The sequence below is a fragment of the Felis catus genome, chromosome X (assembly GCF_018350175.1).
Source record: "Felis catus isolate Fca126 chromosome X, F.catus_Fca126_mat1.0, whole genome shotgun sequence".
In the NCBI taxonomy this organism is placed as follows: domain Eukaryota; kingdom Metazoa; phylum Chordata; class Mammalia; order Carnivora; family Felidae; genus Felis; species Felis catus.
In genome coordinates this window covers 126,011,586-126,025,408 of record NC_058386.1, presented here as the reverse complement: position 1 = coordinate 126,025,408, position 13,823 = coordinate 126,011,586, and the positions used below count along the sequence as shown (strand labels likewise).

Sequence of the window (13,823 nt, the reverse complement as noted above, 5' to 3'; positions counted from 1 at the left end):
ACAATGCCCTGAGCTGGGTAGCCTGCCCTGCAAGCTTCCAGACGCTTCTCCCTGCGCCCGGCCTTCCGGCCAGCTGCCGGGACTCGGCGGGGGTCCTCTGTGTGGCCCCTATCTGACCTCGCCCTGCCTGGATCTCTGACGACTCTGCACTGCCTCCCACATGAAGCCAGAAGTTCCTGCGGGGACCTCCCGGTGACTCTCCCAAGGCCCGGCTGTAGCCCGGTCTGGCGTGTCCCGGGCCGTGCCTCGCCCTTTGTCCCACGGCTCGGAACCGCGCTCCTCCATCCCTCGGGGCCCCATTCAGGCGGCCCCTCCTCCGGGAAGCCCGCCTGGCCGCCTCACAGGGCGAAGGGGCGCGGCCTCCGCAGGGAGACACCACACGCGGCGCCCCCGTCTGGCCGAGGGTCGCGGCGGCGGCGGCGGCGGCGGCGGCGGCGGCGGCGGCGGCGGCGGCGGCGGCGGCGGCGGCGGCGGCGGCGGCGGCGGCGGCGGCGGCGGCGGCGGCGGCGGCGGGCAAGATGGCGGCGGGCCCGGACCCCGCCCCTTCCGCCCCGCCGGGCGCCGCACGAGGCCGGCTTAAAGGGGAAGTGAGTCAGTGTCCGCGGACCCGGCCGGCCAAGGCCCGCGCCCGCCGCGGCCCCGAGAGGCCCCAGGAGGCCCTGGCGCGACGGCGGCGGCGGCGGCGGCCATGGCCGGTGGGCCGGGCCCGGGGGACCCCGCGGCCCCCGGCGCCCAGCACTTCTTGTACGAGGTGCCGCCTTGGGTCATGTGCCGCTTCTACAAAGTGATGGACGCCCTGGAGCCCGCCGACTGGTGCCAGTTCGGTGGGTGGCGGCGGGCTGGGAGAGGCTGGGGCGGGAGGCGCGCGGGCCCCGGGCGCCCGGGCCTGACGCCTCCCGCCCCGCAGCCGCCCTGATCGTGCGCGACCAGACCGAGCTGCGGCTGTGCGAGCGCTCCGGGCAGCGCACGGCCAGTGTCCTGTGGCCCTGGATCAACCGCAACGCCCGCGTGGCCGACCTCGTGCGCATCCTCACGCACCTGCAGCTGCTCCGCGCGCGGGATATCATCACGGCCTGTGAGCGAGCGGCCCCGGGGACCCCGGGATCCCGGGCTGACCCAGGACCTCCCACGGGACTCCTCCCTCCTCCCCCTCCCCCGCCTGGGCCTAACCGCCCTTTTCTTCCCTGGCATCCCAGGGCACCCTCCCGCCCCCCTTCTGCCCCCCGGCACCAGCACCCCGAGGCCCAGCAGCCCCCCTGCACCCTCTGAGGCCGAGGCCCTCCGCCCCCGGAAGTTGCAGACGTCAGCCTCCACACTCCCCTCCCCAGGTAAGAGGGGCCCGGTGTGGGGCTTGATGGTCTTTTGGAAAGGTCCGCCTTGACCATGGCCACTGTCGTAGACCATGCCGCTGGTCTCTCCCTGCCTCTCACTGGTGTCTTTATGAAGTTTTTCCAGGCTCCCAAACCCATTCTGGGGCTGAGCTGGGTCCTGTCCCAAGCCCTGCTGCCCTCCAGCCACCATCACCATATCCAGACCCTTCCTCTACCAAGGTAGGTGGGGCCTGCCAGCAGAGAAAGAGTCAAGACGAGGAGCAAAAAAGGTAGCCTTTGGTACACTTGTGAACCCCAGCCAGCCAGGAGGGCCAGCCAGGAGGCAGCTGGGGTAGCAAGAGCTTGTGAGTTTCAGGCGCAGGGGAGGGTTTGGGGCACAGAGGAAGACAGAGGACTTCACCTGATCCAGGGTATCTTCCCACAGCCTAACCGGGAGAGCCCAGTGTCCCTCCTGCAGGGGGCCCACCCCTCTCCGTTCTGCTGGCCCCTCACTGAGATTTCCCAAGGCACCCACAACTTCTCAGAGGAGCTGAAGATCGGGGAGGGCGGCTTCGGGTGTGTGTACCGGGCTGTGATGAGGAACACGCTGTATGCTGTGAAGAGGCTGAAGGAGGTGGGTGTAGCACCCCCGCAAAGGCCCTGGCCAGTCGTCAGCAGACCCTCGCTTCTCTGGGCCTTCCCCGGGACACGCTGCCCCGTGCACCTCCTTCAGCCCTCTGATTCCCCAGTTCAAGGTCCCCAGCCCCTCGGTTGTTCTGGGCCCGGGTCAGGTGGCAGTGAGAGTGGCCGTCAAGCCTTGGCCGCAAAGGCTTCACGCTGCCTCCCGCCCTCGTTTTCCTTGGGGGTCGCAGGGGGCAGACCTGGAGTGGACCACAGTGAGGCAGAGCTTCCTGACCGAAGTGGAACAGCTGTCTCGGTGAGCCTGGGGCGTCCCTCCCGGGTGGCGGCAGAGAGAGAGCCGCGTCGGGGCCCCATCGGCCTCCAGGACCGCGGACCGCGGTGCCTGGCTCCCTCGAGCCCCCGGGGACTGCCCACCCCCACGACAGCCAGCTGGAGAGCGTGGTGGAGGCTGGAGGCCAGAGCACTCAGGTCCCACTTTTGAAGCAGGTTTCGTCACCCAAACATCGTGGACTTTGCCGGCTACTGCGCCGAGAGTGGCTTCTACTGCCTCGTCTATGGCTTCCTGCCCAGTGGCTCCCTGGAAGACCGCCTCCACTTCCAGGTAGGCCTACTTGGCCGCACACACTTCCCCGGCCCCACAGTGCTGTCGGCACCTGGGCACTCAGGCTCCGTGAGTGGGTCCCACCGGCAGGCAGGTTTGGGTCCGGGGTTCGGCCCGAGGTGGGTTGCCATATTCCCCGGCACCCTTTCCCGGGGCCTCCCTCTGGCTGCTCCCGCGCGCTGGGAAGCCTGGGTCATGATGCCTCTAAACGGGGGGTTACTGGGGCACCTGGGTGCCTCAGCGGGTTAAGCGTCTGACTCTTGATTTCAGCTCAGGTCATGACCTCACGGTTTGTGGGTTTGAGCCCCGGAGGCAGGCTCCGCACTGACAACATGGAACCTGCTTGGGCTTCTCTCCCTCCCTCTCTGCCCCTCCTGTGCTCCTGCTCTCTAAATAAATAAATAAAGTTAAAGATAAAGAAATAAATAGTTAAGAATCAATCAATCAAATCAAATCAAAGGAGGGTTATTGACTCAGTGGCCGGAGTCAAGCTTCTCCCTTTTGCAAGCAGAGTAGCTGAGGGGTCTTGTCAGCATTGCCCCTGGAGAAAGGGGGCGGCGGACCGCACCATCCGGACCCACGACTGAGCCCCCTCTCGTGACGTGCCCACAAGATCCAGGGGCTCACGGCGCTCAGGGACTTCAGCTCTGGAGATCAGCACGCTGTGCTGGGGGAGGTGGAGAGAACGCCTCCCTCCCCCGACATCCCGCTCACCCCAGGAGGAAGGGCGCACCCCAGCCATCCTCCCCTCCTTGGAAGAGCTTAGCCTTGACCTTCTTGTGAAGTAGCTCATCGACTTTTGGCTCCTGGTTTTCCAGAAGGGGAGACTGTGGCCCAGGCAGTGAAGTGACTTGTCTAGACCCTGCAGTGACAGGAGGAGGGAGGCTTGGGGTCCAGGAACGGGGGCCCTTCCAGCCTCTTCTGCGCCCCTCTGCTTCCTCTGCCAGGCCTGCCCCCCTCTCTCCTGGCCTCAGCGACTAAACATCCTCCTGGGCACGGCACGGGCGATTCAGTTTCTACATCAGGACAGCCCCAGCCTCATCCACGGAGACATCAAGAGGTGAGGAGGGGACACGGCCAGGCCCCTGCGGCCTCTGACGGCTGTCAGAGCGGAGTCCGCCGCAAGGGAATGATGCTCCCCAACCTTCTGCCGGCAGGGAGCAGTGGCGCTCGCTCTCCGAGTCCCAAGGAGCCCTGCTCTGGGTGTCCCCCATGAGAATAGGCCTGTCCTCTCCTGCCTGAGGCTGAGGTGAGGGACGGGCTGCAGCCCCGAGGCCCGGGCCATCGGAGCTGAGGGCCCCGGGTCACGGAGAGCCGGGCGCAGGACAGGTATGGAAGCAGAGGCTGAGGACGGGCCCCACCGAGGAGCAGGGGCTGGCCCGCGTGAGGGAGCCCCCAGGCAGCGGGACTGCCGGCCACCACCAGCCACTTTCCGTGGGCGAGGCGTGAGCTGGCAGCCCGGAGTCCTCTTCCGTCGGCTCCAGGCAGGTGTTGGGGTGTGGAGCGGGACGGGGCCGAGCTGACGCCGCCGCTTCCCTCCCCCAGCTCCAACGTCCTTCTGGATGACAGACTGATGCCCAAACTGGGAGACTTTGGCCTGGCGCGTCTCAGCCGCTTCGCCGCGGCCAGTCCCGGCCAGAGCAGCACCGTGGCCCGGACGCGGACCGTGCGTGGCACTCTGGCCTACCTGCCCGAGGAGTACATCAAGACGGGGCGGCTGGCCGTGGACACCGACACCTTCAGCTTCGGCGTGGTGAGCCGCAGGCCCCTCTGCTGCTTTGGGGAGGCGACGGGGGGATGGGAGGCCGGGGCCTGAAGAGCTCCCCGTGGGGCCAGAGGCCGACCTGGCGGGAAGCTAACGGAGCTTCGGCTCCGGGGCCCCTCCCTCCCTGACACGGGCCCTCGCCTCCGCCCTGCACCTCACTCCCCGTGTGTGCTCCCACCGGAGCTCCGGTCCCATAACGCGCGGCTCCGCCCTTGCCGGCAGCCGGTCCCCATCTGCGCGTCCGAGGGCCAAGCCCCCGTCCGCCCGGATCTGTGCCTCAGCAGCCTCTTTGGGCCGGTCCACCCCACAAGCCCCCCCACCCCCGCGTGTGGCCCTCCCTGCCATCCCAGAAGCCACCGCCACACTCTCCGTCCTGCCCTCTCCAGGTAGTGCTGGAGACCCTGGCTGGCCAGAGGGCCGTGAGGACGCATGGTACCAAGACCAAGTATCTGGTGAGCCTCCTGAGGTGGGGCAGCGAGGGAGGCAGAGGAGAGAGAGAGACAGAGAGGCGAGGAGACAGCAGGAAGAGAGGCAGAAAGGGAGGCAGGGAAGCGCTACTCCTGGTAACCAACAGGTGCAGCCCTGGAGGGTGGAATGATCTGGAATGCAGTGCCCCACAGAAGCCAGCTTCTGCTACTGCTGACTCATCTTTGAAAGCAGGCAGGGCGCCAAACAGCTTCCCTTGACCTTGCCGAGGAAAAACCTGTCTGTCTTCTGCAGATGCTATGGCCTCTCCAGCCCCTACCCGGGCTGTGGGCGGGGAAGGGGGTGGCCCAACAGGACAGTCCCAGAGCTCGGGGCCAAGAAGCTGTGGTGGGAAACAGAACCCAGGGCCCCAGGGGAGGCAGTGGTGGGAAATCGGGCCAGCTGCTTCCCATTCGTCTCACCATGGACTGAGACCTGGCTTCTAGTCCCAGCGTGACGGTCTTGGAGCAAATCCCTGCTCCTCACTGGGCCCGTTTCCCCACCTGCAAAGAGACTTTTTTGTTTGTCTGCTTGAGGGAGACAGAGACCGTGCAAGTAGGGGAGGGGCAGAGAAAGGGTGAGAGGGGATCCCAAGCAGTCTCCGCGCCACCAGCGCAGAGCCCGACGCGGGGCTCGAACTCCCAAAACCGTGCGATCATGACCAGAGCCAAAACCGAGTCGGACGCTTACCCGCCTGAGCCCCCCAGGCGCCCCTCCCCTGGGAACAGACTTAATCCCCGCGCCGTGCTCAGGCACTTCCTGGGCCGCTCCATCGGTGTTGGTTCTGTACGTTTGACAACTGGTGTACCTCCTGCTGCCCCTGTTCCCGCCTCGGGGTTGCTTCTGTCTGTTCCCAAGTTTCACCGGGTCTGGGCCGGAACCGGGGAGCCGGACGGGAGCCATGCTTCCCTCGCCGGCCTCATCCATGAGCACATCCCTCTGTCCTCCAGACTCAGCCAGTTCCCTGCTGCCTGCCCCAGGGCCTTTCTATGAGCCCTTCCTTCTGAAAGACCCCCCACCCCCACCCCAGGTGCTTCCTCCTGGTCCTTCCCATGTCAGAACTCAAGATGATCTCCAGTCCTATTTGCGCCCCTGGGTACCTCTTTCTGGGCCACTCCCCTCCCTTCTTAGCTCTGACCTCTGGCGAGTTCGTGCCTTCAGATCCCAGCTCGAGTGCTACTTGCTGAGGCCCTCGTCAGAAGCCCCACGGGCCTGTCCTTTGAAGTGTCCCATCGCTTTATGGGCTTGTTGGTATCTCTCCCACACCAGGAAGTCAGTTCTATGAAGGTGGACCCAGAGCACTCCGTTTGTCACTGTGTCCCTAGGGTGTGTCCCGGCAGTGCTGGGCACACAGTGGGTGCTTAATAAGTCTGAACAAAGACCACAGGAGTCTTTGTAGGAGTGATGAGAGCCTGGGGAATGGGACTGAAGGTATGACCTCCCCCGCAGTGGCCACACTCATAGTATCCGTCCCACAGAAAGACCTGGTTGAAGAAGAGGCTGAGGAGGCCGGGTTAGCCCTGAAAAGCACCCAGACCACACTCCAAGCAGGTCTGGCCGCAGACGCCTGGGCTGCCCCAATTGCCGCCCAGATCTGTAAGAAGCATCTGGACCCCCGGCCCGGGCCGTGCCCCCCCGAGCTGGGCCTGGCGCTGGGCCAGCTGGCTTGCTGCTGTCTGCACCGGCGGGCCAAAAGGAGACCCCCCATGACCCAGGTAGCCCTGCACAGCGGCGTAGGGTGGGAAGCACTTGGGACCCTGCTGCCCGTGGGGGACAGCAGCGTGTCGGGAGCCCTGTGTTCCCGGTGCTGCTCCGCGGGGAGCCGGACGTGGCAGCTGCCGGACCTCTTTCTAGAGCCAGGGTCTTCACACGTGTTTCGCTTGCCCTTCAATTCCGCTTGGGATGGCCGGAGCCTCACCAAACCCCACCTGCCAGACACAAGCAAAGGGCTTTGCCACGCCCCCTTCTGGGTACACTGTGCCACTGCATCTGCCTTTCCCTGGCCCCTCCCTGCCCCTCCCCTCTTTCCCTCTGCCCATTTGAGGGCAGGGGGGCAGTGAGGTTTGCTTTCTGGAAGAGAGGGAAAAGCCATTCTTGGTCCTTTATCTTAGGGGCCGTGACTTCTCGGCATTTCTTGCGACAGGGACAAAAGGGCAAAGGACAGATGCAGGGCGTGCCAGCTCACTGGCCCCCGCAGCCCCCCAGGAAGCCTGAGCCCCAGGACAGACCACGGGTGGCCCGGAGCAGGGCCCTCTTATGTGAGGGCCGTGACCGGTCCGCGTGGCCAGTCCTGGCCTGCCTGCGGAGAGCCACGGAGACCCCACCCAGGCCACCCCCTCAGAGCGTCTCTCTGCCCTCACAGGTGTATGAGAGCCTGGAGAGGCTGCAGGCGGCCGTGGCGGGGCCAGCGCTGGAGCATGAGGCTGCCGGCCACGGCCCCCCTTCCCCCCAGGAGAACTCCTACATCTCCACGGCCGGCAGCGCCCCAAGCGCTGCCGGCCCGCTGCGGCCCCTGGCGGTTCCCCCAGGAGCCCCAGCCCCGGCTCCAGACTGGCTCCAGAAGGGCCCCAACCAGCCCGTGGAGAGTGACGAGAGCGTGTCCGGCCTGTCTGCTGCCCTGCATTCCTGGCACCTGAGCCCGAGCTGCCCCCCAGGCCTGGCCTTGCCCGGCAGCCCCGGGCAAGGTGCCGCCGTGTGGGCCCCGGCATCCCTCGGGACGGCCGGCGGTACCGAAGGGGGAGCCACCCAAGCGTCGAGCTGGGGGAGCGGCCCAGGGCCCCGGCTGACAGCTATGGAAGGTAGCTGGGGACCGGTGCCCAAAAGAGGGACCAGGGGCCTCCTTTGCTGACGGTCCCCATACGCCCCACCCCCAGCCCTTTGGCAGGAGAGAACTGGGGGCCTGCTCTTAATCTCCCTGTGTCCTTTGCGAGCTCCAGGCCCTGACCTCTGGGTGGGTGAGAAGAGGCCAGGAGCTCACTCCCTGAAAGCTGGGAACAAGGAGGGCTTTATGCAGGACGGGGTTCCTGGCCTGGCCAGGAGCTGGGGCAACAGCGTGGCCCCTTCCAGGCCCTCCCGTCAGAGACAGCACCGAGGACGTGTGTCCCAAGGGGCAGGGAACTAAGCTGGGGCTGGCCAGGAGCGTCCCTGACGAGTTCCCGGGGACAGCGGCCCCTGCAGCTCAGAGGACACTCTCTCCACCCCAGGACCGCTCTTGGGTAGCTCTCTGTCATCACAGCCACCACAGATCGTCATCAACCCAGCCCGGCAGAAGATGGTGCAGAAGCTGGCCTTGTATGAGGACGGGGTCCTGGACAGCCTACAGCTGCTGTCGTCCAGCTCACTCCCAGGTACCCCTGGGACCGGCCCCCATGGGGCCAGGGGCTAGAGGCACGGGTGCGCCCTGCGGCCGGCCGGCCTCCAGGGCCGCTCGGGCTCGCCTCTTCACGCCGGCCCCAGACAGCAGAGCGTTTGTTCCGATCGGCATGGACGCGGCGCCTGCTCCCGAGGGGGGTGGGGGGGGGGCAGCTCCGAGGCAGGCCACCCCTTGCGACGACGGCTGGAGACAGGCCTGCCCCCCACACCTCCCTCTGGAAATTGTGTATTCGGGGCGAGGCCTCGTCCCAGCTCCCTCACCTTCTCTGCCGAGAAGCCCAGAAGCCGAGACGGGAGCACAGCCCGGCCCTCGAGCCAGGCCTTCTGGCAGCCGGAGCGCCTCCCGCACTTGCTGACTGCCGTTTCCTCCTTCTGCAGGCTTAGGCGTGGAGCGCCAAAACAGGCAGGGGCCAGAAGAGAGCGACGAATTTCAGAGTTGATGTGTTCACCTGGCGGATTCCCCAAACCTGGAAGTCAAAGTTCTCATAGTTGGAAGTTCTCGTGGCTCTCGAATCCTCAGCAGCCCGTGGGCGGTGGGGGGTGGGGGTCTCCTCCTCGCAGGGGACAGCAGAAGGTGGCCCCAGCTGCTCCAGGCGCGCGGGCACAGGCTGGGCTCAGAGCCGGCTGCTAGCTGTCGATAGGCAGGACACCGCAAAGGCCCGCCTTTGTTCCGGCGTTTGGGGGACAGGCGAGCTGTTCTCATCGGAGGGGTGCAGGGGTGTGGGAGGAATGCGTGTCTGAAGGCTGCCGGCCTCGCAGGCCAGGGGAGAGATGTGAGTGTGGCTGCCGGGTGGAGCAGGGAGCTGGCTCCCCTAAGAACTGGGCAGGGCGGCCCTTAGCCCTTCCCCTGGGACTCGGCTGAAGCCCCGGGGGAAAGGGGCCACCGTGCAGGACAGAGCCAATGAGGCTGCGCCGCACCCCCACCCCCCGGGCTCTTGTGATTCGGAAAAGTGAGGTATGGCCGTCCTATGGTTCAGTTCACTAGCTAGAACGAGAGTTCGGAGCCACCCCAGAGAGCCCAGCGGTGTCCCCTCACCGGGCTGGTGTCTGCAGGCTTCACCAGGGACCTGGGAGCCAGCCTAGCGTGATCGCCTGGCACTCCGGCCCACCCCTGGGGGCGCCTCCCGACGGGTGTCGCGCCAGCCCCGGCCCCAGAGGCCACAGGCTCAGCCTCGGGCCCGGGCGCTGATTGTGACAGAGGGGCCACGAACCCAAGGCTGGGCTAAGCCCAAGCCTTGTGTTACCCGGCCGGTGAGGAGCCCCAGGAAGGGGGGGCGTTGGAAGCGAGGCAGAGAGGGACGAAGAAAATGGGACTCACGTTGTGAAAAGCAAGTCAGGTTTCATGTAACTGAGTGTCTTCAAAAGTAGCACAGGCTCACAGTGAGTTTGTGTCTGCGGTCACGAGTCACACTACGTGCCCCATGAAGCTAGGCGTTGGTGAAGTCCAAGCCGTCCGGAGGAATAAAAGCTTACGTTTCCATCTCTGCCTGTGCTCGTGCAGTTTTTTTGCCCTGAAAGCCTCGAGTTCTTCCAATGCTTTTTGTCTCAGGGTTCATAACTATCCAACCCAAAACATTGGACACGCTCCCCTCCCCCCGAAAATCGTCTGGAGCCTCTGGTTTCCGCTCCCATTGGTATCGTCCTTTCATTTTTAATTGATCATTGAGAGTTTCTGGAAATGCAGTTGAGTTTTTAAGAATGGCTTTGCATCTTGAGCCTCGCTCAGGCTCACTTACTGGCTCTAGTAGGTTTTTTAATGTATTTACTTATTTTGGTGCCAAAGCCAAGGAATGAACCAACCTCTAGTCGTTTTGGGAGGGCGGCAAATACCGTGCAGTAGTCTACTTACACAGTCAGTTCTTCTGGAAATACAGAGACTTACTGCTTCTTTTCTGATCTGTGTGCCTTTCTTCTTTCCTTATTGCACCGGTTAGGGCCTCTAACCAAGTGTTGAATAGAAGTGGTGAAAATGGACGTCCTTGCCTTGTACTCAAACTTGGGTGCAGAATGTCGTCTTTCACCATTGCTAATATCCCTGGGGAGGTTTTGCGTCTATGTTGATGAGAGAGGTTGACCTGCAGTTTTCTGGTAATGTGCACCTGGCTTTAGAAAGTGTTCCCTCTCCTCTTACGTTCTTTAAGGGCTCGTGTATGCTTGGTGTTACTTCGTTAAGTGACTGATGGGTTTGCCAATGAAGCCGTTTCTACGGGAGTTTTCTTTGCGGGAAGGTTTTTAGTTATAATTTCAGTTCCTTTAGGGGCACCTGGCCGGCCCAGTTGGTAGCGTGTGTGACTCTTGATCTCAGGGTTGTAAGTTCGGGCCCCATGTTGGGGTATAGAGGTTACTTTAAAATCTTTAGGGGCACTTGGGTGGCTCAATCGGTTAAGCATCTGACTCTGGATTTTGGCTCAGGTCATGATCTCACTGTTTGTGGGTCTGAGTCCCACGCTGGGCTCCATGCTGACAGCACAGGGCCTGCTTGGGATTCTCTCTCTCCTTCTCCCTCTGCCCCTCTCCCCGCTTATGCTCTCTCTATATAGAAAGAAGAAAAAGGCATGGAGCCTGACGTGGGGCTCGATCTCACCACCCTGGGATTGTGACCCAAGCTGAAATCAGATGCTCAACCGACTGAGCCACCCAGGTGCCCCAATCTTTTCCAGCTTCTTACAGCATAACCTCAAGTCATTTATTTTAAACCTTTCCTGGTGCACCTGGCTGGCTCAGTCAGTGGAGTGTGTGATTCTTGATCTCAGGGTCATGAGTTTAAGCCCCATGTTGGGCACAGAGCCTACTTGAAGAAAAAAATTAAAACTTTCCTTGTCTAGCCTAAGCATTTAAAGCTATAAATTCCCTTTAAGAACATCGTTAGCTGTATTCTATGCCCTTAGATATGTTCTATTTTCATTATCATTGAGTTAATAATGTTTTTTTAGTTTTTTTAAGGTTTATTATTTTTTGAGAGACAGAGCATGAGCAGGGGAGGGGCAGAGAGTGAGGGAGACACAGAATCGGAAGCAGGCTCCAGGCTCCGAGCTGTCAGCACAGAGACCGACACGGGGCTCGAACTCATGGACCGCGAGATCATGACCTGAGCCGAGATTGGACGCTAAACCAACTTGGCCACCCAGGCGCCCCTGTTTTTTTGTTTTTAATTAAGTAGGCTCCATGCCCAACATGGGGCTTGAACTCACGACCCTGAGATCAACAGTCACGTGCTCTAGCCGACTGAGCCAGCCAGACACCTTGTTATGCATTTTTAATTACATTGTAGGACAGAGAATTTACAATGTCTAATTTCATTTCTTTTAAAACGATTGAGACTTGTATGGTTTAGCAGATGGTTCAGCTCGGCGAACATTCCGCGTGTATCTGGAAAGAGTGGATATTCCGCGGTTGGTGGCGCGAACTACAAGTGTCATTTGGCTCGAGGTGATTGGTAATGTTGTGTATGTCCTCGGTAGCCGTGCAGATCTCTCCACCGGCTGTCTCTGGCCGACTGAAAGAAAAATATCACAGTCTCCAAATGCACTTGTGGATTTGTCTTTCTCCTTTCGGTTCTGTCAGATTTTACTGCATCTGATTTGAGGCTCCCTTTGGGCACGTACGCCTTTAGGACTACGATACGTTCTTGATAAGTTGACCCTTTGATGACCAGGAAACGGCCGTCTTTTTCCCTGGTGGTGTTGCTCCTTTCGACATCTGCTCTGTTCGGTATAGCCACTCCAACTTCCTTATGCTTACTTTATTTCTTGGTGTGACTTTTTCAGTTGTGTTCTTTTAACCTGTCTGTGTCTTCCTTTCAAGTGCACCTGTAGACGGCCTGTGGCCTGGTCTCGCTTTTGTAACCAGTCTCACAATCTCTGCCTTTGAATTGCTCTGTTTAGGGGCGCCTGCGTGGCTCAGGCAGTTGAGCGTCCGACTCTTGATCTCAGCTCAGGCCGTGGTCTCACAGTTTGTGAGTTCAAGCCCCAGGCCAGGCTCTGTCCACGCAGAGCCTGTTTGTGATTCTCTCTCTGCCCCTCACCCACTTGTGCTCTCCCTCCCTCTGTCTCTTTCTCTCTCTCTCTCTCTCTCTCTCTCTCTCAAAATAAATAAAGAAACTGGAAAAAAACAAGAGTCAGACACTCAACTAACTGAGCCACTCAGGTGCCCAATCTTGCTATGTGTTTTCTATTCAAATGTTTCCGGTCTTCTGTCTTTTCTCCACTATTGGCGCGTTAGCTGTAATAGCGGAGACCACAAGTCCTACTCAGGACACCCCTTCCTGCACCGTGATCTGAGAAGCGCTTCGAGGCAGAAGTCCAGGCCGCTCATACGGGTCACGGCATCGGGTCTCCTTGTGATCACGGTCCGGCACAGCCTGTTGTCTGCGGGATGTTGCCTAGTTTTCTAGCTGTTTACTACCAGAGGGCTATTCTAGTAGCTGTTATCCCACCATGGCCAGAATCACAAGTTTCTCGTCTGTTCTGAGGAATTCTTCACTCCTGACGTCACCCCATCTTTCTCCTGCGTCTTCAGATAGGTACCAGTAGCATCCACTCTTGAAGAACTTTGAGGCAACACCTCTCTCCAGTCACAGCCCCAACTCTCCACTCCTCTTTACGGCGAAACTTCTCCAGACACTTGTCTGTTTCCTTACTTCTTCCTGTTGCCTCTCCAACAGGAGAGCTTCTAACCAGGCTTCTAACCTGGCTCCTACCCCACCACCCCGCCAAAGTGGCGTGTCGATGTCACCAGGGATCGGGTTGGCTAGTCCCTTTCTGACTTCATCCTATGGGCCCCTCGGACTGCTCTCCTCTCGTGACCTCTGCCACACCGCCCTGTCCCCTCTACAAGGTGGGAGTCCCTGGCGGGTGGGGGGGGGCGGGGCCCCCTTCGCTACCTCTGCTCACTCCTGTGCTGACCTCGCTCATTCTCGTGGCCCTAAACACCGTCTGTGGATTGATCGTTCCCAAATGACATCTCCAACAATGAAGTCTCCGCTGAGCCCTTCACCTGCCAGACGAGTCCTGCCTGCCGTCTCACAGATATCACAAGCCGGATGTGGAACTTTGGCCTCCCGGTCGCCACCAGCTCCCCGTCTCGGTGTGTAGCACCACCCTCCATCCGCTGTGCAAGCCCGGCGCCCCAGTGGTTACACTTTGTTCACAGACTTCATTACGGAGGCACGACTTGAAGGCAGGCAAGTACTCGGCGTCTACCATACGGCTCAGTGACTTCACAGGGGTACACAGCCACGTGACGGCCACGGCCTGGGCCAGGAAACGTCTGCTATGTACCAAACCACCCCGAGATTCAGGGGGGAGGCGATGATGTGTATTTCTCCCACAAACCTGCAGTCTGGGCAGGGCTCAGACAGGACAGCCACCTGCTCCGCTCAATATAGCTGGCCGTTAACGCAGGCTGTCAGCGGAGGACCCCCTGGGGCTAAGACACCTGAACGTTCCATGGGGCTTCGTCCTGGGGGCGGCTCTGTCACCTCTGGTGGCCTGGCCTGTGCTGCAGTCCCTTCATTGGAAGCAAGTTGCTAAGGGCGGTCCGTCGTCAAGGGGAAAGGAATTAGTGTCCCACTTTGGATGGAGGAGGGCCAAAGAATTCGTTGGCGTGTTTAAAACCAGCACAGGGGCACTTCTATCATTCCAGAAAGATCCCTCACACAAAAGAAGCA

General features: G+C 61.4%; 1 protein-coding gene across 2 annotated transcripts; it reads left to right on the top strand.

Annotated features, from left to right (window-relative positions):
• Positions 1 to 593: 593 nt before the first annotated feature.
• On the top strand, positions 594 to 9,635 carry IRAK1 (interleukin 1 receptor associated kinase 1). 2 transcript variants are annotated; one of them, XM_023248931.2, is made up of 14 exons: positions 595 to 824; positions 908 to 1,075; positions 1,197 to 1,328; positions 1,447 to 1,550; positions 1,756 to 1,944; positions 2,183 to 2,247; positions 2,439 to 2,553; positions 3,501 to 3,613; positions 4,099 to 4,306; positions 4,705 to 4,770; positions 6,262 to 6,498; positions 7,146 to 7,581; positions 7,987 to 8,130; positions 8,534 to 9,635. In XM_023248931.2, exons 1-14 carry the CDS (start codon positions 689 to 691, stop codon positions 8,593 to 8,595), a joined length of 2,175 nt encoding a protein of 724 aa, XP_023104699.2. In that variant the 5' UTR covers positions 595 to 688; the 3' UTR covers positions 8,596 to 9,635. The 2 variants fall into 2 exon arrangements, with proteins under 2 accessions (XP_023104700.1, XP_023104699.2); XM_023248932.2 differs by lacking the exon at positions 6,262 to 6,498 and having other exon boundaries at positions 594 to 824.
• Positions 9,636 to 13,823: the final 4,188 nt, after the last annotated feature.